Genomic DNA, 27,904 nt, shown 5'->3' on the forward strand with positions numbered 1-27,904 from the left:
GAGTTTCCATGTGCTCTCTGTTTCTTTAAAACATGGTCGATTAGGTCAATTGGATACTCTAAATTGCACCTATGTGTGTATATACAGCTCTGGAAAAAATCGTCTAAACTGTCATTTAGAGCATTTATTTGCATTTTATTTAGCTTGGTTTGATGGCTTGTGATCTTCCTCTTGATTATATTCCAGAGGTTTTCAATTTGGTAAAATCAAAGAAACTCATTTTTTTAAGTGGTCTTTTATTTTATTCAAGAGCAGCCAATCAAACTTCAAATTTAGCCCAGCTGCGTTGGAAAACACAGGTAAAGTAAAGCATGTAAGCATCCCAGCTAATGAGGCAGAGTAAACAAATAATTATATAAGAGTTATATAGAATAAAAATAAGTGTTGAAATATATATTTTTTATTATTATGTATTTGTTTATTTGCTTAAATTATATTTTTAAGTGCATTACAGACAGAAAAATGCATTATTATATATGAATTATATATAAATATATATGAATATATATAAAGGTTAATGTGGCTATATTCAGTTTAGGGCGCATCCTAAATATACGTGTCATCCGGGATCTTTCTTTTCTAACTAATAGATCTCTAAGCCTGGAGTGCACTTGTTTGCTTGAAGTCTTATGAGATTTGGGACGCGCCCTACTTTAGCGCCTGCGTAGTAGGCTCAGAGGGGCTTGTGTAGGCCGCTGTGACAGCTCTGCGCCTGCGCACTAGGTGTAAACAAAGTGCAAGGAAGAACAAGGCAGGTTAAAGGAGCAGAGCTGAGGAGGAGGAGGCTGTGTTTAGGCTGTGATGAAGCTCCTGCTGCACGGATACTGCTCTGATATCAAGACACTGGGTGGTCCTGGCTCTCACTGACTTTGGCTTTTAACACAAACGGTAAGAAACGAAAGAATTAAGAGGAAATGTAACCAAATGCTGGTGTGGATGATCCTGTCTCACTCACTTACATAATTACTACCATTCAGGCTGAGGAGCCCTGTCTGCTCACTGAGCTAATCTACTATACTGCACCTGGAAACTGCTCTGCTTCAACAAACATCCCTTGAAAAGGAGAGGAAGCCATGGCACAGGCGACCACCAGCTCCAGGGTGTTCCTGAGTGGTGTTGTGGAAGGTAGGTGGCAGATTAATACACCAAGTAGCAGCATTTTGAGCCATCTGCAGGCATGATAGGCTGGACTGATTGAGACCCAGATAGAGAGAGTTACAATAATCAAGACGAAAGGAAATGTCCTCTCAGGACAACATGTGTTCAGTTATTACTTTTTACTTTTACTACATGTGTTTTTATGGTGACTATTACATTAATATTAAGCATGAGCATTCCCAGTGTATCCATTAATAAAAGCTTTTCCTGCATTGACCTTTGTCTTCCAGGCTTTTATGGACGGCCATGGACTATGGAGCAGAGGAAGGAGCTGTTTAGAAGGTAGTAAATGTTTTATTTGCTTTGACTGCAGTCACCATACTGTAGATCCTATCTGTGTTTCAGCATTCAGCCTGTGTTTGTGTGTTTGTGTGTTTTATGGCTTTAGAGAGCAGAAATGGGGGTTGAACACGTACCTGTATGCCCCAAAAGATGACTACAAACACAGGATGTACTGGAGAGAGCTCTACACCTCTGAGGAGGCAGGTTAGTATGTTTCTACAGCACCGTAAGGAAACTCAGTCCATAGTTTTTGCCCACAATCAGTGTCTATTTCATCAGTAATGTTGTACCTTCCGCATAAGTGCTCCATTTGTTGGTGCCCCCTCCTCTACCCCATCTATCAGAGATGAGGACCACCATAGAACGTCCACTGACTGCATATTAAGTTTGTAGTGGTGCATTCTTAGTACTGCAATCACACCAGTTTAATCATGTTTGAAATTTAATACACTTCATTACTTCATATAGTTAAAGTTATAGTTAGAGACTAGAAGTGGCATTCAGAAGGCATCTCATAATAGAATAGAATAAAATACTCCTAAGTAAGTAAATGCCAGGAAATATGGATTTACTGGTGTCAACCATTTACACTATTCGTTTGATTAACATCACCACGTGGAGTTATGAAGCAATAATTATAGTAAGCCTAATTAGGGGGCAAATACCTATATTTAACTGCATGTATCTAAACGATGCAATCAAAACTCTATGATATATTGCAATTGTTTCACCCCTATTAGGAGGGTTAACCATTTTCTAGCTCTTCATTGGTGGTCAGGGCTAGTACATAAGATAACCCTGCAGCTGCAGATAAGCTGTAGTTACTCACTAGCATATAATAAGAATAGAAGCTAATGATAAGAAACCCCTGTCAGAAAAGAAATTGGACATTATACACTGCAAAAAATCCATTGGCAAAAACTAGACAAAATATATGCAAATTAAGACAAATATATGTATATTAAGCAAAAAAAATCTGCCAATGGGGTAAGCAAAATTTTCTTAGTAAGATTTCTTACAAAAAGCAATGCCAAAGTCTCAAAATGAGTGAAGTAACACCTAAATCAAGCAAAACACAAGAATCAGAATAACTTGATTGTGCTTATTTTGATTTCAAATTACTTAAAATAAGGTACAAATTCGAAGTAAGAATGATTAAGATAATTATCCCTAAAATAAGCAAAATAATCCTAACACAATGCTTAGTAAGACAAAAAGTCTTATCAGAGAAGAAAATAAAATTTATTGCCTTAAATTTAGAAAATTTTACTTGCTAAGATTTATTTTTTTGCAGTGTAGAAAACGCATATAAAAAGGCAGTGTTTCCTAGATCTCCTTCAACTTTTATTTCTTTACAGACAGTACTCATGCTATTTCAGTTTTTATCTGGTCAATTTAATTTAATGTAATAATGTACATCCACTTCTGCATTTAAGGCCTAAAAAAGGTTGATGAAGCATTCACCAATTTTATAATGTTGCCATTCCTTCACACAAAATAGATACCAAGTGTTTCAGGTATTATTTTGTCCCTTTCTTTCTGCAAACAAACGTTTTAAGTTGTGCAACAGTAAGAGGCTGTGCAGCATGTGGTTTTGCATGAGCTTGTTGAAAAATTGTCTCTGAAAGATTTGATAAAGAAGATAAAATAAAATGTTCTTGACCAGAGAAAATATGAACTATATTTTTCATAATGTCTTAAATTACATAAAATTGAACATAAAATGTATTTGTTAAATTTCCCATTTAGAGTTTTACAAACAGCAAGCCTCTGACTAATTTAGCTAAGGGGAAGTAAAGGACATAAATGTATTGTAATAATGTATGTAATGCATTAAGTTTGAGGTTTTTTTTGTGTCTTTAAAGAGCAACTGATGACCCTCATCTCTGCTGCTAAAGAGCATAATGTGGAATTCATCTATGCCATCTCACCCGGGTTGGATATCACATTCTCCAACCCTAAAGAGGTGGCAGCTCTGAAGAGGAAACTAAGCCAGGTAATGTCACACCTTTTATTAACATTAATCTACAGTGCTTCTTACAATAGGAAGTAAAGTAATTTTACCATTACTGACTGAACCATTCCTTTAACTGGGTCACTTGTGTGCCTTTATTACTGAAAGTGAATGACAGTCAGGATAGTTGGTGCATACGGGTAATTAAAGTTCATTTAGTTTACTGTAAGCTCACAGTATTTTGCAATATATTATATTGCATTAAGATAAAACATGTACAGATAATACACAGATAAACTGCTTATGAGCCAAAGCAATTACTTAAATATATGACTGACATGAACCTTGTTTGCTTAAATGTTAATCAGTGTTTATTATGCATATGTCTCTGGATCTAATCTGATTGCATCCTTTTCACACTGGCATACGCAGGTGTGCACATTTGGCTGCAGGTCCTTTGCTCTGCTTTTTGACGACATTGAGACAGAAATGTGTCCTGCTGATAAAGAGGCCTTCAGCTCCTTCGCTCATGCGCAGGTGGACGTCACCAACCAGGTGTTCCAGCACCTGCAGGAGCCACAGTGTTTTCTTTTCTGCCCAACAGGTAATGAGCTGTGTTACAGCCTACTGTATCTTAAACAAGCCAACATAAGCAGGTTGGACAGAACGACCCAATACAGTTGGTTGTTTTTGTTGTTTCGAAAATTGTTTCTGAGACACAAAAACATGAAAATCCCAAGCGTTTTTGTCACTTGTCAAGTTCCAAATATAAAACAAATTAAAGGTAAATGTTAAGTTTTGTTTTTGGAGATGTTTTGTTATGATAGCAATGATGTTTGATTCTTCTTCAGTCTAGTTTAAAACCCTCCCACACAGCTTCAGAAAACCCCAAGCGTGCAAAAACATTTATATCTTTAAAATGAGAACTTTATAAGACAAGGAAAAACTTCATTGAACATCTATAAACATTTCTATTGGTCTCTTTATCATGAATTTAAAATGATGTTGATAAATAACAAAATATTCAGAGGCATGTAGTTCCAAGCAAACATTTGACACTACTGCTACTACTATTGCTAGTATATAATATATAGTAATAATAATAATAATAATAAGAAGAAGAAGAATAATTATACTAGTAGTAATAATAATAAAAGTAAATAAATAAAAAAAATTATAAAAATCAATAAAATCAATGAAGAACAGAAGTTACTTGTACTCATATAGTACGTCACACTTTTTAATTTGAAATTCAGTACAAGTGTAGCTCCTGTACAGTAAAGTAGTATTGTAAGAGTGATGTATAGGGGATTGCACAGTACATTTGTTTGAGACTCAGTATCAAAAAATATGCACAAATATCCATCCAATATTCTTTTTTAAAAGCACTTAACAAACCAAATCACACAGTGTAATAGTGTAAATAGTATTTTTGTTAGAGAATTATATAGCATTTTTTTTTCCTCATTCTTATTTCCTAACCCAGAATTTTCTCATGAAATCGGTCCTATTCTGATTCCCATCAGTACTGATATCTGATATTCTCTATTATTTCCTATATATATATATATATATATATATATATATCTCTTATAGATTACTGTGCTGCATTCTGCACCCCATGTGTGAGCCAGTCTGCATACCTACACACTGTTGGGGAAAAACTTCTTCCTGGAGTTGATATTCTCTGGACGGGTAAGATGATTATAATCTTTATCGTTTTCAGTGCATAGCAAAAAGAAAAAAAAATGTAATGCATTCTAACATGCCAAAAGTCATGAGAAAGCAGTATTTAAATTCACCATTAAGTTTTACTATAGGAAAGAGCATGAAAAAGGCCTACAAATTGTGGGGTGTTATCTTTGAATGAGTTTGAACACTGGCCAGTGGCTTTTTATGGCAAGGTGACATGATGTATGGGAGTTGGATATCCAGATGCACGAACATTACATTTTTTTTAAAGTTGTGCAGGATTTTAACATTTCTTGGTCCACAGGGTGATATAGAAGGCTTTACCACTCACTGTGGACAGTGCAGTGAACAGATATGTGACTTGTCTTATGTATTAAATGTTGTATATATTAATAAAGCCTTTCTGTTTAATTCTTTCAGGCCCTAAAGTGGTGTCTAATGAGATTTCCGTGGAGTCGATAGAGGAGGTGTCCCGTGTTCTCAGAAGGCCACCCGTGATTTGGGATAACATCCACGCAAACGATTATGACCCCCAACGGCTGTTCTTGGGACCCTTTAAGAACCGGCCTACAGAGCTCATTCCTAAGCTCAGAGGAGTGCTCACCAACCCCAACTGTGAATTTGAGCCGAACTTTGTGGCTATTCATACACTAGCCACCTGGTGCAAGTCCACTGCTGGCCAGAAAGACGTTTCCATGGGTAAACTGGTGTTTTTTATTTTATTTTTTTGTATTTGTATTATAATTTGAGAACTAACAGACCTCAATATCTCATTAATGGTATTATTGCAGTTTCTGTTTTTTAATTGATAATGCTGTTGTTTTACAGATGGAGAGGACCAGGGATCAGACTACAACCCCCAGGAGGCTTTGCAGCTGGCGCTGAGAGATTGGCTGATTGAGTTTGGTGTGGCAGATCAACCTGATGGTAAGATTTCTACATTTATTAGTATAAAAAAACTCAACCTGTTCTTTCTTTTATTCACCATTAAACCGTTTCTTCTGCTTGCACAGTGTCCCGTGCAGGCAGTGGCCGTGCCAAGCGAGAGCAATCTGAAGAGGAGCCCATGCAGACAGACGAGTACATCCCCAGCTCTCGAGAGAATCCACTGTACACAGCCGAGCCGCTGACCCTGGAGGACCTGACGCTGCTGTCCGAGCTTTTCTACCTTCCCTACGAGTACGGCCCCACGGCCCTCACCATGCTGACGGAGCTCAACTGGCTTCGTGGGAACAGCGGCGCCGCTGTGTTTGGCTCCACAGCACCTGAGAACAGCAAGGTCAGTAGCCAGTGCTATTAAGCAATGATGATTCAGTGCTTGAAATGTGATGTGTTCTACTTTAATTTATACTGAGAGATTCTAGGCCAGTGGTGTCCAAACGTTTCTTGTTGGGGAAGAGGGTTAGGAGAAATATATGTGCAATCCCAGGCCACAGACTGTGTAATAAAACAAATAATGAAATATACTACTTAAAATACTATATTTTCTTGATTACTATCATTTACACACCATTTTACTTGAGTTACTCTCTTTATCGATCATTGACAGTTTTATGTAAACTAAGATTTAACAAATTGATGTTTTGTTTCATAATGTTTATTAATATTATTTTATTAATATCTTTCATTATGCCAACTTGTTCCTGACAAATTAAACACACACTTTTCCAACGTGCCTAAAATCTTCTGCATTCGCAGTTTAATTCCCAATTAGTTTGGAGTTGCCATGTTCTCCCAAAAGCTCAGGAACATTAATAAAGGCATAATGAAATGGCCCGTGGGCCGTAGTTTGGACACTCCTGTTCTAGGCTAATGTTACTAACAAGCACTGGATTTTAACTGTCAAAATGTTTTTATACACAATCCAAATCCACTTAAGTCTCCAGGAAAGATTTACTAGAAGTCCACTCAACAATTTTACACAAACAAGATAGATAAATGCACAAATTCACCAAATACAGATGATGGACAGATTATGGACAGATAAGTCACCAACAGAAGAACTAGACGAGTTTCTAAACTGCGCCCAATTATTACAAAAAAGTAACCAAAAACATAAATAACATCGAATTTGGTGCACTGACATGTTTGTCCACCGCTGAGGGAAACAAATAAAAAATCTTAATGTTTTTGTAGATGTAAAAAAATTTATTTTTTTCTAGTATTCTCATAGCAGTATGATGTTAACTAAAACGCAAGAAATGGTAATGCACTCTAATTCTGTGCTCAGATATTTACATCTGCTTTACGATGAATTGTTAGTGAATAGGGGTGTGAGAAAATATTGATATATCAAAGTGTCACAATATTTAGATTTGCAATAGTGTTGATTTTCAGAAACACTGTATTGATTTTTAGTTATAAGATTAGATGCAAACTGGGGGCAGATGTGGTTTATTTAGTGTTTAGTATTTAAACTCATCCACTAGAGTTGTTATTTCCCACTGTTCTGATTGGAAAACAAAATGTAAACTCAGATTTTATAAATATAATCCTGTTTTGTATACTATGACAGTTTTCCTAAAAAAATATTTAAACAATTGCAATATATCTTCTTGCTTCTAGTAGCACTTCATATTGTGATATTTTTGATTGTAACCCCTGTATCTAGTATTAAAGCCCAATCAGTCAATGATAATCATTGTTCATTTAATATCGTCAATGGATCATGATTATAATTTGATTATGGTCTTTTTGTTTTAAATGGTGCAGGATTTGGCACATTGTTGTTTTAAGTTTTAATAAATATTATCATATTTGATTTGTATCCTGTCCTATTATTGTAAAGTGTGTATAGAATGACTAAGTGATAATCCATTTTAAATCTCCTCCAGGCCAAAGAATGGCGAGAGAGGGCGGAGCACTTTGATGAAATGTGTGCTGCAGTGGTCCAGATGTTTAACAGGCTGTCAAACGCGCCCAACAGAACCATTCTGTACGACCTTTACAACTACATCTGTGACATTAAGAGCGGCGTGTCCTTAGCCAAAGCGTTTGTCAACAGTTTGGGTAGGTCCTGAATTGCTGTTGTTTTTTTTTGTTTTTTAAACATACTTTCAACATATTTGCTCCTTAATCAGAATCTAAGTGGATCGTGTCTGATCTTTGTCTCTGATTTTTTTGGGGGGAGTAGGAGGTCGTAATCCTCCTCCCTCTCAGGTTATAAATGATGATCCAGAGCCGTGGGGCTTCAGAGGGGGACTTTCTGGAGAGTTCCAGGTAAGAGTATAAAATAATATGACAATATTTTAGGGCATTTTTGCGATAACTATATTCTTGGCGATATGACAAAACATTGAATTATATTCATATATATATATATATATATATATATATATATTTTTTTTTTTTTTTTTTTTTTTTTTTATTTCAATAATACATTACAGCAACACAATAAATATATTACATTTGGTGATATTATTGCACCCCTAAATAAGGTTTTCACCAGATTGTAACAGAAGTCAATGATCCAACATGTTATGACACTAATGATGCACTCCATATATCCAAAATTTGATATAATCTGTCTCAAGTAGATATATAATAGGAAACAAGAAAAGTGTGGATTTTCCTTATTTCTACAAAAAAAAAAGGTTGTACCCTGATGGCCCATATTGCTCTAAAATAATATCTTGATATTTCAGGGTATTTTTTGATAACGATATTTAAAACGGTTTTGTAGATACTATTGTGTACGATACAATATAGTACACCCAAAGTTCCAGGTAAATTTTACTTTGGGCTTGACTGTGTTGGAAAAAATGACTTGTAGATTGGAGTAAAATAAATGATATTGAGAAGATATAAATTCTGCTAGATATGTCATGAAACATGAAAACAAGTTGTAGTATGATGTGTGGTTTAATTTGCCTTATGTAAGATTGCACACAGTGATAACAATGCTGCTAAAACTATGTATTATGCAGTGTTAAATTCACTAGTCTCTCAATACTAATTTGTTGTGTATTGAAAGTTTTAAATAAGAAAAAATGTTAACCAAAATAAGTAAGTCTGTGTCTTATTTGTAGAGAATGCTTCCATGCCATGGGAACCGGGATCTTTACCGAATTCCTCCAGCGACTAGAGTGTATACCATTCGGCCGTGCACTCCAAAAGACAAGGTAACTGAGAGCAACCTCCTCTTATAATCACTTTTATTTGAAATTCCTCGGATTGTCAGCTGGTTTTAACCCATATGATCCCAGACCCAGTTCTGACCCAGTTGCTCAGTGATGATTTTCTCTTTACTTAGTACTTGTATTTATATGACAACTTAACACTTTGTTTCTAGAAAGATGTCAGAACTAGTTTTATATAATGTAAAACATTTAATCTCAGAGGATTTGAGTTGTTGAAATTGTTAGAACAGACCATTCTGTAAATAAGCTGAGATGATCACACATTAATACACTGTCCTGTGATGCTCTCACAATACTCAGTATGTGCCATTTAGGGACTTGAGTTAGGAAACAGAGGAAGTGAAGGACAGAGTGCTGTGAGGAAATTTCCACATCTTTTAACGAGTCTGTAACACATACGTAACCTTTTCCTTTTTTTAGGTTAAATTGATTTAATGTAAATTTTGTGTATGTGTGTGTGTGTGTGTGTGTGTGTGTGTGTGTGCTGTAGCCTGAGGTACTGAGGCTAACCAAAGAGATGCAGAGCGAGTCACTGCAGCAAACTGTGTTAATTGGTGACAGGTAAGAACTTAAGTGTTTAATCTTAACACTCTGTTCAGGAAGTGTTTGTCATGTTTGATTATTGGATTTTTCCCCCATTTTCTTCCCAATTTACACGACCAATTACCCAACCCACTCATTAGGACTCCCCCTATCACTAGTGATGCCTCAACATCGGGAGGGGAAAGACTAGCACATGCCTCCTCTGATACATGTGAAGTCAGACTTCACCTCTTTTCAAACTGCTGCTGATGCAGCATTACCGAGTAGCATCACAGTACGCTCGGAGGAAAGTGCAGCAACTCGCTTCCGATACATCAGCTCACAGATGCCTTGTGCTGAGCGATATCACCCTTTAAAGGAGCACCATCTACCCACTTAAAGAGAGCAAGGCCAATTATGCTCTCTCAGGTTTCAGTAGCCGATGGCAACCTACATGAACAGGATTCAAACTGGCGATCTCCTGATCATAAAAGCTAGTGTTAGGGACGTGTTCGTATACAGCTCTGGAAAACAATTAAAAGACCACTTCAGTTTCTGAATCAGCCCTTAGCACGCTGGACCACTCAGCGCCCCATATGTTTGATTATTGTTAGAAATGTGAGCACTGTTTACTGTGTTAGGAGCTTTATAATTATTTTACATTATTTATATATATTTACGCTCTCAGGCTTGTGGATGGTCAGCTTTCCCCATCTAAACACTGTGACCTGGTGATGGAGGATGAGGAAGGGCTTTGTGGCTTCGCTTTTGCCCTCACTGATGCCAAGTCAGCCATGACCAAATCCCAGGTGAGTGATAAGATGGACACCTCCATTATCCAATTTTACAAAACTTGACAATACACCGTAATCTGTAAAAGAGTAGTTCCATATAGAAAACAAAATTACACAATTTTCTCCTTAGTTTTAAGTTTGCTTGTATATTTTAGTTTTTAAGAGGCTCATCATGATTATGTTTTGTTAATTATTTAATTAAAAAGATAAGTTTGTAAAAGCTAGTGTTAGCTTTGAGATGTTAATATACAGCTCTGGAAAACAATTAAGAGACCACTTTAGTTTCTGAATCAGTTTCTCTGATTTTGCCATTTATAGGTATATGTTTGAGTAAAATGAACATTGTTTCATTCTATAAACTACGGACAACATTTCTCCCAAATTCCAAATAAAAATATTGCCAAAAAAAAAATAAAAAAAAAAATGACTGCAATAAAAAGGAGCAGAGCTTTCACACCTTTAATAATGCAAAGAAACAAGTTCATATTCATAAAGTTTTAAGAGTTCAGAAATCAACATTTGGTGGAATAACCCTGGTTTTTAATCACAGTTTTCATGCATCTTGGCATGTTCTCCTCCACCAGTCTTACACACTGCTTTTGGGTAACTTTATGCCACTCCTGGTGCAGAAATTCAAACTGTTCAGCTTGGTTTGATGACTTGTGATCATCCATTGTCCTTATATTATTATTATATAAGATTATATTCCAGAGGTTTTCAGTTATGTAAAATCAAAGAAACTCATCATTTTTTAAGTAGTCTCTTATTTTTTTCAGAGCTGTAAGTAAATATAAATATAAAGCAAGGGTTTGTTGCTTCTCACAAATTAGTTTTGTATTAATTGTATTTATTCACTACTGTCTCTTTAGTATCCTGAAACAATGCTGAGAGATTATCCCTCCCTCATGGCTGTTCAAATCCATCCAAGACTCCCGGACACCAGCACTGCCAAGCGCCTGATCAGCACTGTGCTTTCTGTGCTGAAGGAGAGCGGTAAGTGGATTAATACAGGCTGACAGCAATGAATAGTGCTGCATGATGGGGCCGGTCTTGTGTTTATGAAGCCAGATCAGATTTAGATATAATGAAGTGATGTTCACTGCTCGGGCCTACACTTTATGTATTAGAAAGCATGGTGCCTCTCATTTCTCTCCAGTTTACAAAATAATCTAAATCTGAATTAATGCAGATTCTAGTAAAAACAAACATAATGATCTTGAAACCTTTAAGGCATCAATTTAGATGTAATTAAACAAATCAGTGACTTTATCAGCCAGTTCAGATAGCCACCCAGACTTTAGTGAGTATTACAGGGTTTGTATGGTCATGAAAAACCTAAATAAAAGTCATGGAATTTGAAAATAGCAATTTCTAGGCCTGGATAAGTTCTGTAGAAATAGAAATAACCAGAAAGCTTTGGAAGATTTGGTCTACAAATCTTTAAAAAGCTATTTTAAGTTAACAAATACGTCAGCTCAAAATCAGTCATTTTAAGCCTACACAATGGATCTGACACACATTTTAGTATTAAAGATTGTGTGTCAACATTTTATCTGATTTATTTTAGGCCTACTATAATCAATTTAATTATAGATTTAGTTGATTTTTGCCTTGAAGGCATAAAAAAGTAATAAAAGACTTGTAAACAGAATCAAGACTCATTTAAAACAGATAAGCAGATAAGGTAGCTTGAGACATACGGTTTCTGTTTCTGAAATTAACTCAATTTTGCATGCATTTCTGTATTCTGTTCTTCCTTCAGGCTCCAGTGGGGTATTTTGTGAATTCAGATCAGGAGACAAGAGAATGCTGAATTTCCTCAGAACGCTGGGATTACTCCATGTGCTCAAAGTGGAGGGACTGCAGCCCGGCCTCGTCCTCATGGGAACAAAACTATAGACACCTGAGTTCATTCATATAAATAATTCAATGTTTTACTTTGGGAAATAATGTGATTGTGTTGAGAACTAGAATGTGTTTAATAGTTTAACTTGATTTAAACATGGGCGGATGATTAAGAGTGGGTTTGATTCTGATTATTTTTGCACATAGATGATGATAAACTGGAGAATACAGTAAACAAACAGTATACTTCAATGTCTTCTGTTAAGAACTAATGTACATGAAAGCTTGTGATGTGCAAATGCTGCTATTTTGTTAACAATATATTTGGCAAAAAAAAATATGGACAAGACACATTTTTTCTGACCAACAAGCACCTTCATTTTAATTGTTTATTGGCCAAGACCAAGAGTATTAAATATTTTAATCAGGGATGCACCAAAATTATTTTTGTTCAGATGTTCATTCATTTTGCCACTTTTTTCCACCATTGCATAATAAACGACATACCAACAATGCACAAAATGACTGAAAAAAATAAAAGTAATTGTTCGATATAAATTACTTGGTCTTTTCACAAACACTGAAAGTGCACCTCATTTTGATTGCAGAATATTTGGTGCATCCCTAATTCTGATCCCTGATGGTCACAACTCAAAACGAGTCACATTCAGAACAGATGTGCATTTCAGTCACACAATTCTCTAAAACGGAGAATTAAAACAGGAATAAATCACTCCCTGTAGAGTTGAGGAATTTAAAATATTAAAATATCTGAATTAAATAAACACATTTAAATCTCTTGTTACTTATTTCTTTAGGTTACTCTGTTCGGTTAGGGTTAAACCATGTTGTGCGTTTTCCTTGAAAACCCCTGAGTCTTTAGCAGCACAGTTTTCCACCTTGATTATGCCCCATGCAGGAGGACATCGGCTCATAGCTGGACTTCACAGCACAGAGAGTATGTGTGCGTGTAACCTGACTTTTTTGATGGACTTCCTGCTGGTTCTCTTTCATACGACCTTGTCTCTCCCAGGTGTCAGGTGATCACTCTGGTGCGACTCCTAGACAAACTGTGGGCACACACGGGGGGGGGTGTGATGTCGTCTCTGACACGGCTGCTGATGGCTTCACACAAACATCTCAAAAAGAGATGCTAAGAGGAATTTCATTAAACAGGATTTTTCAATAGGCTTCTTTCACTTCAGGTCCTGGTCAAATACATTTTTATAACTATCCAGAAGAAGGAGCTCAAAGCACAGTTGGTATTTACCACAATCATGTAAAAGTGTATTACACTCCCCAACTGTAGGGGGAGCACATGGGCAAAAAATAGCAATTATTACATAATGCTGCTTAAATTTTTTGTTTAGTTTTGCATTATAGTAAATAGTTAATTTGATATGTTCTTGTAAAACAAAATATAAAAGATATGACATTTAAAAGATATGACATGACATTCAGATTAGAAACAAAGATAAGGAACCTGTAAAAAAACCTGTAACTGCAAAACTGAATAGCATCAAATATCTGGACTGAATTTCGGCATATTACTATCATTAACTTATTTAAATTTTATCCAGATTTGGGATTTTTCTTCTGGTTATGATTTCATTAAACATTAAACATTTTATTAACCAGCTCTGCTTTGGCTCAGGTTATCCATCTAAAAATGAAAAATTCTGTTTTTAAAATAACCCCCTTAATCTCTGACAACATATCTATCGGCAACGTCAAGTGAGTTTAGTGAGTCTAGCACCAAGTGACCCTGTGCTGTGGCCAGTCCACTCTCCTGCTGAGCTTAGCAGGGACCAGACTTTGAGCCCACCGTGTCTAGATAAACTCCACTCCCTCGTATTTCACATCCCCGATCTTGGTCTCGGGCAGCAGAATGCGGCCGTCCATTGTAAAGGCAGTGATGTAGGTGGCGATGGTCCCTGCATCCTCTTCAGACTTCAGGGCCAGAACAATCTCATCATCAGTGTTGGGGACAAACCTAAAGGAGGAGAAGCCGTGGGTGGGCAGCAGCGGCCCGACGCGGGACACTGAGATCTCGCTGAAATCCGTCGGGCAGCTGAGCACCAGGTTGGTGGCACGACGTTCATCTGCCGTCTCGTCGTAACGCTCTGAGCTGGCCCGGCGGGGAAGGAAGAACCAGCGCTGCAGGTGCTCACTCCAGACTGCAGACTCGTGGATCATATAACCTGAGAAGAAAGCAGAAACATGATTAGTGTCTGAGTTTTGATTCTTGTAGTTCACATTAGCTTTAGGATCCTCATGTAATAACTGAGAACTATTCAGTGCATTTCACTGAGTAGTGCAGTAGATAACACCTCCACCTGCCAGGTGTACAAACCTTTCAAGTGCCTAATAAAATATAGAGAACACCTGTGCAAAACCTTACTCAGTTAAAAAGTTTTTTTTGGCACACTTTGGGCCAAAACCACACAACCACAGCTGCCTGGTCTTTTAACAGCGTCTTTTTGCAAAACGATGCACTAGTATGTCACAGGAAAAAGTCACCTTAAACTGGTTTTATGAACCTAACATTTGAGTTCAGTGTTCTTAAACTTTCCAATCACAAGATTTGGGTTCAACAGAACACCTTTGGGATGTGGTAAAATGAGATTCACAGTTTCTAAAAACCTGCCAGAATTAGGTGTCTAAGTCTAAAAGGAATGTGGCAAAAGGAATACTATTCTAAGACTAAAAGGAAGTCCTCCCTAACCAGTAACTGTATTGTGTTTGTGTAATTTGTGTAAAGTAAATTGGGTGTCACAGTATATAGGTGCCTTCACACTTTGTTTGGTCCGTACTTTTTGACTTTTGCCATATGGCCTAGTGTTTTACCTGGTGGGTTGATGCCTACTGCGTTCTTCAGGGCACCGTAATGAGGCACCCAGTTTTCATGTCGCACGTCTCCTCTGAACCCGATGACTTTTATCCACTCAGGGTCATGGTTGACAAACTCGCCCGTGGTGGTCGTCCACTCCTTACCCAACCCACCAATGTACAGGTGCTCGTCCTTCACTGCCATCCATTCTGCCTTAAAGCCTAGAGGTACATTAATCAGAAGTTACTTCAGGTGTACAAGACTTTTAAGAGTTCTCTATGTCGACACATGGTAATAAGGTACTACAAAGGATAATGTTACTTAAATTATACCATAGACGGATCATTTTCGGTTTTATAAAGAACTGTTTTTGTGAAAAACTATATATCAGTATATATATATATATATAATTTATTGGATCCGTCTTAAGTTTTCATGGACGCTCTATGTCCAAATGTTTGTGGACAAAGCTTATAGTGAATGCATTCAGCTCCTTGAAGTTGACAGAGATGTGCAAATGCACACACACAGCCCTCTGGAAAAGCATTGTCAAAAGAATAGGACTCTCTGGGGCTGATAAACATGAACCTAATGCCATAATGCCAAGAGTAGGATCACTGATGCTGTATAGTAGAGACATCAACTGCAATAAAAGTTGGAAACTCATTTTTGATTTCAGAAAAAGTACTTTCGCCAATACTTTTGTCCATATATTGTATCAACCTAACTAATTAACTAATTAAAACTAACTAAAAACATGGCTAAACTGCAAAATAAATCATCAACCTCTGAACAATCTAGGGGGAAACTAAGTACATATGATTTCTTGTGATCCTGGCTTTAAACAAACAGGCAATATTAAGATACAGAAGAAAGACGTAGATGCAGGTGGACGCATCTTCTCTAATCTCCTCTTACCTTTGGGAACAGAGCCATCTCCATCAGTCAGGATAACCCACGGCACAGCCTTGTCTCCGTTGATGTGATACACCACACCTGTGCGGTCATCCACGCTGTACAGCCGCCCATTAAAGGCCACAAGGTCAGAGAGCTCCATACCTCGTCCTTTCTCAGACAGGTGGCTCTCCAGCACCACTGTGTCTGTGTCCCACTCCACCGCCACATCGTTCCCGCTGTCCGACACCAGCAGGTGTCCTCTGCGCATGTAACTGAACCAGGTGTTTTTATTTTTTTTGTGTGAGTCTGTGTCCAAGTCTGCGATTACCGCAATACGGTAGCGGATTCCGTTTTCTGTGCGCTCTGGAGGAGTCAGAGGATATGTAGCATTGTAGCGCAGCTTGGACCACTCATCAGCATGCCGGTTCAGACGCCGTGACCGCACATTGCCACCGATGCTGTTCTGCTGGTTAAATTGTTGTGTGTCTTCTGTGGCACCCCCTACTGTTTGGTGCAGGTAGAGCAGGAGGCCCAGGGCTAGCATGGTCACCATTGTGATGGCCCTCCACTTAAAATGAAAGCGGGTGTCGGAGGCACTGCCGCTGATGGAGGCCATGGAGGGCAGGCCACGGGTGGAGGTTCGCATGGAGGTCATCGAGTCATCAGGAGGTGAGGCTGTACAGAGAGAGAGGAAGAGGGAGAGAGAGAGACTGAGATTATTTTTTAGCTTCTTGTGCCAAGGCTATCTTTACCTACGAGAATGTTGTTTATGTTCTGCCACAATTATCAGGTTTCGTGACGTATTCGATCCTGAAGCAGAGCCTTAAGATTAAATGTTGATTGGAGTAAACAGGCCTGCTGCCTCTTAACATGCAACACAAAACAAAGTAGCAGAGCTGCAATAGTACTGCTTAAACTTTTAGAATTTTGAAATTGCTTCAAAAGGTTGTAATGCCATAAAAGAACTGACCATATTTGGTTAGATCAAGAACCATGACTGTAACAGATGTGAAAATGAGAAGAACCTTTCAATTAGAAAACAACTTGAACATTAAGGCTTGTTACACCTTTAAAATGGTTCTGTATAGACCCAAATGTGTTTTTCTGTAGCACTGCTCAGAGAATCATCTAAGAAATGAGAAAAACATTATTTTTAAAAGTGTAGTACTGTCACAATAATAAATTATGTTATTGGATATTTACTAGAGTAAAAAGTAATAAATATATTAAAATATACCTTCTCAGCATTGATGTGATTAGTGGACAATTTATATGATGACAATGCATAATTCTCTTACAGATACCTTACTATAATAAACCATGCCTTATTTTCACCAATAAGTTATATATTATAAATGATGTTTGTTGGTATATGTAAAAATTATATAATTAAAAAAAGTACAAAATGTTTGGACAACAACCTCCTAGCAGTACAACTGTGGCCCACAGGATAAAAAAAATCTGCTCTACATATTGCGATGCTGATATGCATATCATTTTGAGTTCCTCTTTACATTTTGTCAAAATGAAATAATAAATGTTCCACAATGACTAAAAAACTATAAAACTAACAAACACAACACAGATAATAATTTTCTAATTAGGAGTTTTTTTCTGTACAGATTGCCACAGATGCTTAAATATTTTGCACAATATTGCATATTAAACATGAACTGTGACATTATAGTATATTATTAACTACTGTTACATTATCCGACAGGATTGATTATTCAAAACACCCAGAGTAAAACATTTTAGGATCACTTTTGGGTCAAGATGCTCACAGCACAGCAAAAATTCCACTATGATGATGCGCTGCACACAACACAGCTGGAGATAATTCTGCCTTACAGCCATTCAGTAATCTGAAATTAACGTAACAGTTCTGATTAGACACAAACCCCACCCAGTTCATGCATTAATTTCTTTGGGTTTAAATACAAGAAGACAAAGGGAAGTGCTCACAAACCCAGCACTTAGACAAGAGCTCAGTTACGCAAACCACAGCAGCATGGCCTTTCACCTGTTAAATGCTTAATACTGACTCCTCCTTATTTGGCACTGATTCAAAAACACACAACCTAGGCCCATACAAACAGGATACATGCACATGACTATGTAGAAGAGTAAGCACAAAAATTAAATCACTATACGGTAGTACTGTATGTTAACCCAAGAGAAAATACTTTAATTTTACATTCAAGAAAGTCAATGGAACAGAAACATTAAATGGAATAGAAACTGCAGGTGTGTTTACTCTACCAAGCTAAACAAGCTCTTCCACAGGGAATAGGCCTGCCTGACTCCCAACCTGTATCCATTCCTCAGAGACTAATTAACTGAGCAGCAAATATTACAGACAACGCATCTTCTAATCGAGCAATTACCACAACCTAATGTGTGCTCTCAGTGTGTAATTACATTATAATAAAGGTGATAAAATACCAGTAATGTGAAAAAAAGTCTCCTCACACAGTCCACTATCTGGGCTCTTAATCAGTTGTACAAAGTGTGCCTGAAGCAAGCAATTACAGAGATTGAGACACACTGCTGTGATTATGTGTCTGAATAGAAAGCAGTCACTAATGATAATACTAATAATAGGATAATAGGATAATCTACTGATTAGTTTAACTTTTTTGGTGAGTCATCCGTTTCTAAAAACAGGAGGAAGACTAAAAACAGGAATGTCACCAACCTACTCATTGATCTTCACTGGCTATTGGTTGCTGCTCGTAGGCCTGGACAATAATTCGATAACGGTATTTATCGCGATAAGAAATGTTTCAATAACGGTGATATCATTTTTGTGTCATATCGATATGTATTATTTACAGAAACACGGCTCAGCTGCGCTCCGTTCGGCCCCTAAAATCTCTCGCGCTGAAAATCTCTCGCGCTGAAACTCGGCCGCGCTCCGGTCAGCATCTAAAATCTCTTGCGCTGAAACTCGCGCTGAAATCTCTCGCGCTGAAGCTCGGCCGCGCTCCGGTCAGCATCTAAAATCTCTCGCGCTGAAATCTCTCGCGCTGAAGCTCGGCCGCGCTCCGGTCAGCATCTAAAATCTCTCGCGCTGAAATCTCTCGCGCTGAAGCTCGGCCGCGCTCCGGTCAGCATCTAAAATCTCTCGCGCTGAAATCTCTCGCGCTGAAGCTCGGCCGCGCTCCGGTCAGCATCTAAAATCTCTCGCGCTGAAACTCGGCCGCGCTCCGGTCAGCATCTAAAAGCTCTCGCGCTGAAATCTCTCGCGCTGAAACTCGGCCGCGCTCCGGTCAGCATCTAAAAGCTCTCGCGCTGAAACTCGCGTTTAAAATCTCTCGTGCTGAAATCTCTCGCGCTGAGACTCGGCCGCGCTCCGGTCAGCATCTAAAATCTCCTTTTAGAATTTCCTAAATTTCTTTATTCTGGCTGAAACACTTTTGTAGTTTGTTATATCTAAGTTATTTATAGTTATAAAAGCCTATAGGTTTGCTTATTTGACTGTGATATCATGTTCCTTTTATGTATATAAAGGCTTTTTTTCCTTATCCTGGTTGAAGCACTTTTGTTTTGATCTGTTAAATTTGTTTACGGAAGAATAAGAAGCTTTGTTGTAAATGTAAAGTTATTTATATTGGTAATATGTACAGTACAGGCCAAAAGTTTGAACATACCTTCTTATTCAATGCGTTTTCTTTATTTTAATGACTCTTTCATTTCATGACGCATTGAATAAGAAGGTGTGTCCAAACCTTTGGCTTGTACTGTATATAGGTCATAGGCTTGTGTTTGACAGAGATGTCATGTTTTTATTTTGCTATAAGTGATTAAAAGTGATCATTGGTTTATTTTGACCATTTTTATTTCTAAAGTATTATATAGTTTTTGTGAAAGGAGGCTTTAAAGATGTCGATATCGAAATTATATCGTATCGACCGAAATTATGGAATATATCGTGATATAAATTTTGGCCATATCGTCCAGCACTAGCTGCTCGTATTAAATTCAAATATCTTATAATTGCCTACAAGGTGAAGATAGAACAGGCACCCTCTTACTTTCACTCACTCCTGAATGCTTATGTTCTCTCCCATCTGCTGCGGTCCTCCAGTGAACGTCGCCTCACTTTACCAAACATTCACACAGAGTTCCCCAATGGCGGAACAAACTACCTTCCACTACCAGATCAGGAGTATCCCTTGCTATTTTTAAGAAACTCATGAAGACAGAGCTCTTCAAAGAGCACTTAATCTCCTAACACCTCTAACACACAAACTACTTCTAACCTCATTTCCGTCTCCCCTCCCTTTCTTCTTCTATCCCATTATTTCTTATTAGCCTCTTTAGTCCCTGCCTAAAATGTTTTTGTCTTGAACCTCAATGTCCTCTATTGCTAAATGTACATCATTATTTGTAAGTCGCTTTAGATAAAAGCGTCCACTAAATGTAATGTAATGTAATGTAAGTAATAACTGCTGAAGTTTTTGAACACTGCTGTTGTATGTAAATATCTTGTTGTCTTATTGACTACAGTCTGTAATTATCAAACAACAAAGTGCTCCTCTGTGGTCAGTGGATAGTGGGTATTGGATAGTGAATGTAGAAAAAGAAAGGTGGTGTTAATGTTATGGCTCATCAGTGTATATAGGTACCGGTATATACAGTTAGCATGGGACATTGGTTGTAGTGGAAAATGATGAGATGCAGCATTCTATTTCTAACCCTACACAATGGATTTATTTACTTCATAGCAGTATATAGTTTTGCAGATATTGGCACAGGAAAGGCTACTCTCAAAATGTCTAACTCTAGTAACAGAGTACAGAGGTGATGAGCTGCTCTTCAGTATCAACAACGCTCTATTCTAAAGTCACCATTTTACTGTTTCATGTCACATATTAGCCTGTGTCTGTCCTGTGTTTTTCCCTCTTTTGGTTTTCTGTGCTCCTGCCCTGTTTTCCTGTCTTGTGTTTCCAGCCATGTGCTTTTTTGAGCACATGGCATTGTTTTGTTGTTGTTCTGTCTCCGCCCTAGCCCCGCCCTAACCCTGCCCAAGCCATTAGTGTTGTCACCTTGTGTCTCATTTGTAACTCCGCCCCCTCATTACTTCCACAGGTGTCCCTAGTGTGTGCCTGTGTATATATACCTCATGTGATCCATTGTTCTCTGTCGCGCTTTTTGTTTGACCGTGTTCGTTAATCTTTCCAGATCGTGTTTAAATGTTTTGTTTAGCCTCAGACCTGTTGTGGTGTTTGTCCTCAGTGTCTCAGATTTGCTTTATTTAGTTTGTTTCTTTGTTTGCTTAGTTTGCTTGTTTGGTTCAGTTTTAGTTTACCCTCTGTTTCATAGTGTTTTGTTTTAGTTACCTTTTCTTTTTATACTCCCTAGTGTTCCTTTCTTTGTTAGTTTGTTTGCTGTCTGTGATCAGGTTTGTTTCATGTCTCTTGATGTTTGTTAGCTTCCTGTTTTCAAGTTTAGTGTTTTGTAGTTTTGTATTCAGTGTAACTTTGGTTTATTTTGTTTGTTTGTTTGCTAATTTGTTTTAGTTTGTTAATTTAAATAAATATAATTATTCTTCACTTACGTCCATCCCCTCACTACTGTAACATTCATCAGCTTTAACAAGAACTTTCTCTTGTGGGCTAGGTAGATAAAATCTTTGGAGAGTTTGGACTGTGATGTAACAGTTTGGCCCATATTAAAGCTTTGTTGTGGTCTTGGTGTGTTTTGGTTCATGGTTTGGCATGTTCATGTACTGTAATCTTGACTATTCAACTACGTTCAGTACAGTTTTTCATTTAGGGCACCTTTGGCAAATAATCTGAGTGTAGGTAAAGGTTAAGTATGCACATTCCTGAAAAGCTGGTACTCTGTGATCCGGCTCGTCTTACGTAATTGGCGTTAACAACTCTCCACACAATGGAACAGAGGGCGTCTAACAGCTCTACAGCATTGTGATCAGAAGCAAGGGAACACAATACACAACAAGAGCTGTAATCCTGAGTTCCCTTCGGTTAACGTCATCTCAAACGCCATCCATTTGATGTGAAATAGATGTGAGATTTTTCACACTGGCCTTTCTGTTAGTTTGGTTTTCAAGAAGGTTTCAAGCGGTCTATCTCCAAAAGCTGATCTGATGAGTCTCTGATAGTTATTTACTGAAATACAATGTTGTTTTTGTTGTAAACACTCTAGTAGTGACAACACAGAAGCATTTGAGAGTCTCTTAAAAATAAGGGTGCTATAAAGGGTTCTTGGAGCAATTCCAGTGAAGAACCTTATGAATCATGCCTGTCATGATAAACCAGTTTTCTGGACAATATAATGTCCCAGGAATAACATTATAATATTATGGTAAGTCACATTATCATGATACAGCAGCATAACGATGCAATTATACATTACTTTTAAGGAACAATGCACTATTAACATTATTACAATAATATTTAGACACTGAAATTTGAAATATACAAATGTCTGAATATCCCAAATAAATATAACATGAATGAAATAAAACCACTGCTTTTAAACTAAGTTGACACACAACCAACCCAGGATTGGGTCATGTCCCTATATTGTGCAATTAATCAATAATGTAATTATTAAAGTAAGGTAAGTAAAAATAAAAACTTAAACACAAAAGCTGTAGACACCATTCAATGTACTTTAAATTCTAAAAAGACTAATCAAATGTACATTTCTAATAAAAAATATATAAAAACAACTATGGTCAGACTGGCATTTGATTATTTACCCTTCCTTCTTTCCTTCGCCCTTCTCTCCTCCTTTTCTTTCTTTCTCCTGTCCATTCACGATGCTGTCGCTCGCTTGCTTGTAGGAACAAACTGTTTCTTTCTGCTTTTCCCCCTCTCACATTTAATCCTTTCTTTATTTCTGTCCTCATCTACTTTAGCCCTGCAACAGTGACTAAGCCAAATTGTGTCTTTAGTGCTGAACTTTACCTGTACAAAGATCTGAACTTTTACCTGCCTAGATTATTGATTAGCTTAAAAGCTTGGACACGCCACATCTTTCACAGTGACAGGGTCTGACGGAGGCAGACAGAGGCAGGCATAAAGACTAAACAAACCACACAGACAAAGCTGTTATCACCTGCATGTCAGAGTCTCTAAGGCAGTGGTTCTAAAAAAATGTCCCTCAGGCCTCTCCTATAGCCCAAGCTGTTGCTACAACCCAGCTCACAACTTACACAAGCTGAATGTGAAATGTGTTTTTAATATAAACATAAGCCAACCACCATTCAAAGTCAAACAGTGGTCAATAACTAAAATGCCACTTTCTCAATAGTAATATACGATTTGAAACAATACACCATTAGTAATACATATGACAAATGAAAATACTAAACAGCAAACTGTGCATTTATGTAAGTTTTTTATTTAATTTTGTTGTTTGAAATGGTGAAAAATGCAGTCATGCTGCTTCTTTGCTTCCAAGGTTTCTACAAAACAATTTGTTTAAAATTGTACTCTGTTGAGTTTTATCTCTGTAAAAAAAAAGAATAAATATTTCCTCACATACCCCCCCATGTACAATATTTTACAATCAGATGGTAGTCTGCACATCAGCCACGATATTACGTTATGGTAATTTTTTAATACTATGCAGCGCTGCAGACTTGCATGGTTCCAATAGGTTAGTCTGCATGATTAAAGTTCTTTCGGTATGTTATTGGAATGGCAAATCTGTGTGCGGTGAAACCAGTTATGAGTTGTTTATGAGAGGACTGCCTGATGATTGACTGGATGTTGTCCTATTTAGCGCAACTGAGTCTGGTCACAGATAAAGTCCTGAGCCAATCATCTTCTAGGTAACGATGCAAGAGTAGGAGGGGCATACAATCTAAACAACTGATTAGAATATGGCTGTAGAAATATGCACAAATTAATTCAACAGTAATGGTAAAAACAAGTATTTTGAATATATCAATATTGCTATATTGTCCATAGTGTTGCTATATTGTCCTGCCCTACCTTCAATGATCATTCACAATTAACCCCTTATGCTCCTGACTTTTATTACACCCCAAGGATTACTAATTCAGCAGCTTCAGCGGCCTTGGGGCAGTGAGATGAAGCTCTGCTCAGGTCACTCACGGTCTGTGTGGAGCTTGGTGTGTTGAGATAAACTGGTGCCCTGTCCAGGGTGTGTTCCTGCCTTGCACCCAATTAGAATACATATCACTTATTGCATGGTATTTTCATGATAATGATACTCTCGGCGATATGACAAAACACTGAATTAAAAAAATATATATTTCAAGAATACACTACTGCAACAAAATGAATACTAAATTGTATTTATTGCATACGATATGATATGGCACACCCCTAGCAGTTACATCATGCAAACCTTTTCACTTATTCACCTGAACACAGATGAGGTTATTTTTTGCCATTTATGACCAAATATTTTTGTTTGCCACTTATTCAAAGCATCCCTAAAAGGAAAGTTGCACCTTAATTATAAGAGGAGGTAAAACATCAAATTTTCTTAGTTTTCTCTTCAGGTCTGTTAAGGATAATGTGTGTTCAGTTTTATGATCCAAAAGCGGCGACAGCTTTTTTAAACATGACTATCTAACCTAAATTTGGTTAGATTCTTGCTGTTTTACATGGGCACCCCAGACACTGCCTTTACATCCTACCAATGACACAAACGTTCCCTCAAGCTGAAAGAACAGCAGGTCAAACTCTGCATCAATAATTCAGTGCTTCACAGGTAAAGAGAGAAGATAAAGTCTGCGAGTAACTTCACCTTATATCCATGAAGTTAGTAACCTTAGAGTCCTGAAGAAACCTACAAAAACTTAACATAACTCAGGTGCCAACAAATGCCACCAATATACTTGTAAAATGTAAAATGTACTGAATTTAATAACTGATGATATATCATCCATAAGCGTCCCATATAACATGTAGCTATCTAAAGTGTGCTAATTACAATGTGTAAATACTAAATAAATAAATAAACCCTCCCCAAAAAAATAAAACAAGGAGTTGTTTCTATGACTATGCTTACACACTGGTTATAACATTATAACAGCCAGATAATTAAATACTATTTGCACCCAGGTGTGTGTAGCAGTGTGTACTGTTACTAAACATCTTTATATGGAAGTCAGTGTAAAAAGCAACTGTTCCTCAAGTCAAGTTTAGTTGTGTCTTTTGGTACATTCTTCATGAAATTGTAACACAATTTAAAGAAGAATTAATAGATTTAAATGAAATAAAAAAAGACAACAATCATTAGTTTACTAATTTGCACCTAAATATGAGATACAAGAGACTTGACATTGCATAAATACCACAGTAATGTAGTTATAAATCCTGGGTTCTACATGAGTAGCTAGTTAGCAATGTTTTACCAGTCACCAATATGTTCCCAGTCATTAGGGTAAACTGCACTGTAAAGTTTTAAATAAAGGGTGAAATTAGCCTCCCTGTGTTACAAATGGTACCTGTACCCGGGTGCAAATTGTCATTGTCAATAAAAAAAATAATATTCTGTCTGTTTCATAGAAACAGTGGTAATCCTCAGTATTAAATGTTGTTTGTACTATAGGCTGTTAGGTTAGTTAAAGCTAGTAGCCTAGCTAGCGTTGGGTCTCAGGGCTAACCAAAGCTTAGGGTTCAAAGCTTAGAAGAGAAAATAAAATATGACACAGCAGTTCTCGAGTAAATAAGATAAGTAATACATACGGCGCAGGGCTCCTCCGCTGTGGGGTTTTGGTGTAAAATCTCCGGGCAGACTGAAGCTCTATAGCCGCTCCATCGTTTTTAAAAGCCGAGCTAGCCGGCGCTCCTCCGCCGCTCTGCCCGGTGTTATGGTTTCGCCCCACCCGTTTCAGGCAAGCCCCGCCCTCCTGCGCTACGATTGGCTAGTAGCGCAGACTCACTATCAGCGACCAAAATTAAAAAATATAACAAATATAGGCATACTTTTAGTCTTATTTATTTTATATATTTTAATAGTATTTAATTATGTGTAATATTATTTAAAATATGCATAAAAAATGTTGAAAATGAGTGAAAACTTAAACATGTCTTATAATGCACTAGATACAGCTCTGAAAAAAATTGAGACCACTTCAGTTTCTGAATCAGTTTCTCTAATTTTGCTATTTATAGGTATATGTTTGAGTAAAATGAACATTGCTGTTATATTCTATAAACTGCAGACATTTCTCCCAAATTCCGAATAAAAATACTTAATACTTAATACTTAATATTTAAAACATTTATTTGCAGAAAATGAGAAATGGCTGAAATAACAAAAAAGAAGCAGAGCTTTCAGACCTCAAATAATGCGAAGAAAATAAGTTCATATTCATAAAGTTTTAAGAGTGTAGAAATCAATAACTGGGGGAATAACCCTGGTTTTTAATCAAAGTTTTCATGCATCTTGGCATGTTCTCCTTCACCAGTCTTACACACTACTTTTGGATAACCTTATGTAACTCCTGGTGCAAACTTTCAAGCAGTTCAACTGGGTTGATGGCTTGTGACCATCTCCATCTTCCTCTTGATTATATTACAGAGGTTTTCAATTTGGTAAAATCATAAAAACTTAAAATAATTTTTAAGTGGTTTCTTATTTTTTTCTAGAGCTGTAGAAATTTTGGTTATCTATACTTTACTGTGTTTTTTTCCTTACATTACTTTTACTTTTATACTTTAAGTAGTTTTGAAACCAGTATTTTTACTGGAGTAAAAGGCGTGTGGTAATACATCAACTTCTACAGAAGTATTTTTAAAACCTAGTATCCATACTTCTACCTGAGTAATGAGTGTAAATAATTTTGACACTTTTCAAAAGAGGCTTTGGATTTGATCAAATACAAAGAAGGATATTAAGGTAAGATAACTATACATAATCTGGAGAAATGTGCCACTCTGAAAACTAATATATTTAATACCTACACTTAACAAACTACAACAGTTCATAAAAAGGTTGACAGTTGTTTGTAGATTAATAGCATTTAATAGCATTTCTGTTATATATAAAAATATAAAAAGAATTGCAGTGTATATTAAACAGTGGACTAATTAATATACACTTTATTTATAAACCTATAGAAACTAAAACACATGCACACAACCTTTAGAAACTAAACACACACTGCTCCAATGCTTGTGGTTAAACTAATACAACATTATATCACGCTTAAAAACAGCAAAAGTAAATAAAACCATTAAAGTATGAATAAAAATAATAATATAATGTAAAATAACTAATAATTAAATAATCTGGATTTGTTTCATCTTTACTGTGCTCAAGCTGTTAAACTAACTAATAATATTAATGGTACTAATACTAATACTACAATTATTAAAAATATAGTTAACAGTAAAATGTTCTTTATTATTTTCTGTGCTGGCTGTGAGCACGCGCTTAATACCCAATCCAGGCACCGTGGGCGGGGCTTGCCTCAATACGGGTGCGAAATAAAAACCGGCCTTTCGAACTTTCAGGAAAAAGTGCCAACGCACCGGGTCACGTGACTCACACGTCTAATAAGACACCACGCCTCCAGGTCTTACTGTTCCACCTTCACTACTTTTATTTTTACATATTTCACATGCTGTTCTTCCTTCTATGTTCTTATTCATTATATATCCCAGCAGAATATGGACAATTTTATTATATTTATAAAACAAATTGCTATGTACTTCGTATAGCTGGAGAGAGAAATAAATCTTGAGGGACATTTATGTCATTCTTATATTAAACAAATACCACTCTATATACTACTACTAGTATTATAATTATTTATTACAGGTATAACTAA

The 27,904-nt window shown here is 36.9% G+C and overlaps 2 protein-coding genes across 3 annotated transcripts; one reads left to right on the forward strand and one right to left on the reverse strand.

Annotated features, from left to right (window-relative positions):
* Positions 1–724: 724 nt before the first annotated feature.
* ogal (O-GlcNAcase like) lies at positions 725–13,185 on the forward strand. The gene is made up of 17 exons (XM_022669900.2): positions 725–888; positions 978–1,125; positions 1,389–1,440; positions 1,547–1,644; positions 3,306–3,436; positions 3,827–3,998; positions 4,991–5,089; positions 5,507–5,785; positions 5,915–6,013; positions 6,100–6,365; positions 7,921–8,095; positions 8,220–8,305; positions 9,115–9,207; positions 9,716–9,786; positions 10,436–10,556; positions 11,411–11,534; positions 12,304–13,185. The coding sequence occupies exons 2-17, from the start codon at positions 1,074–1,076 to the stop codon at positions 12,438–12,440; spliced, it is 2,055 nt and encodes a 684-aa protein (XP_022525621.1). The 5' UTR covers positions 725–888; positions 978–1,073; the 3' UTR covers positions 12,441–13,185.
* On the reverse strand, positions 12,740–25,955 carry cant1b (calcium activated nucleotidase 1b). Of its 2 annotated transcripts, none has more exons than XM_007246106.4 (4): positions 25,815–25,955; positions 16,135–16,788; positions 15,234–15,437; positions 12,740–14,587 (listed from the first exon to the last, which is right to left on the reverse strand). In XM_007246106.4, exons 2-4 carry the CDS (start codon positions 16,766–16,768, stop codon positions 14,217–14,219), a joined length of 1,209 nt encoding a protein of 402 aa, XP_007246168.3. In that variant the 5' UTR covers positions 16,769–16,788; positions 25,815–25,955; the 3' UTR covers positions 12,740–14,216. The 2 variants fall into 2 exon arrangements, with proteins under 2 accessions (XP_007246168.3, XP_007246167.3); XM_007246105.4 differs by lacking the exon at positions 25,815–25,955 and adding an exon at positions 22,847–23,069.
* Positions 25,956–27,904: the final 1,949 nt, after the last annotated feature.

This window comes from Astyanax mexicanus, chromosome 16 (genome assembly GCF_023375975.1).
Source record: "Astyanax mexicanus isolate ESR-SI-001 chromosome 16, AstMex3_surface, whole genome shotgun sequence".
NCBI lineage: Eukaryota > Metazoa > Chordata > Actinopteri > Characiformes > Acestrorhamphidae > Astyanax > Astyanax mexicanus.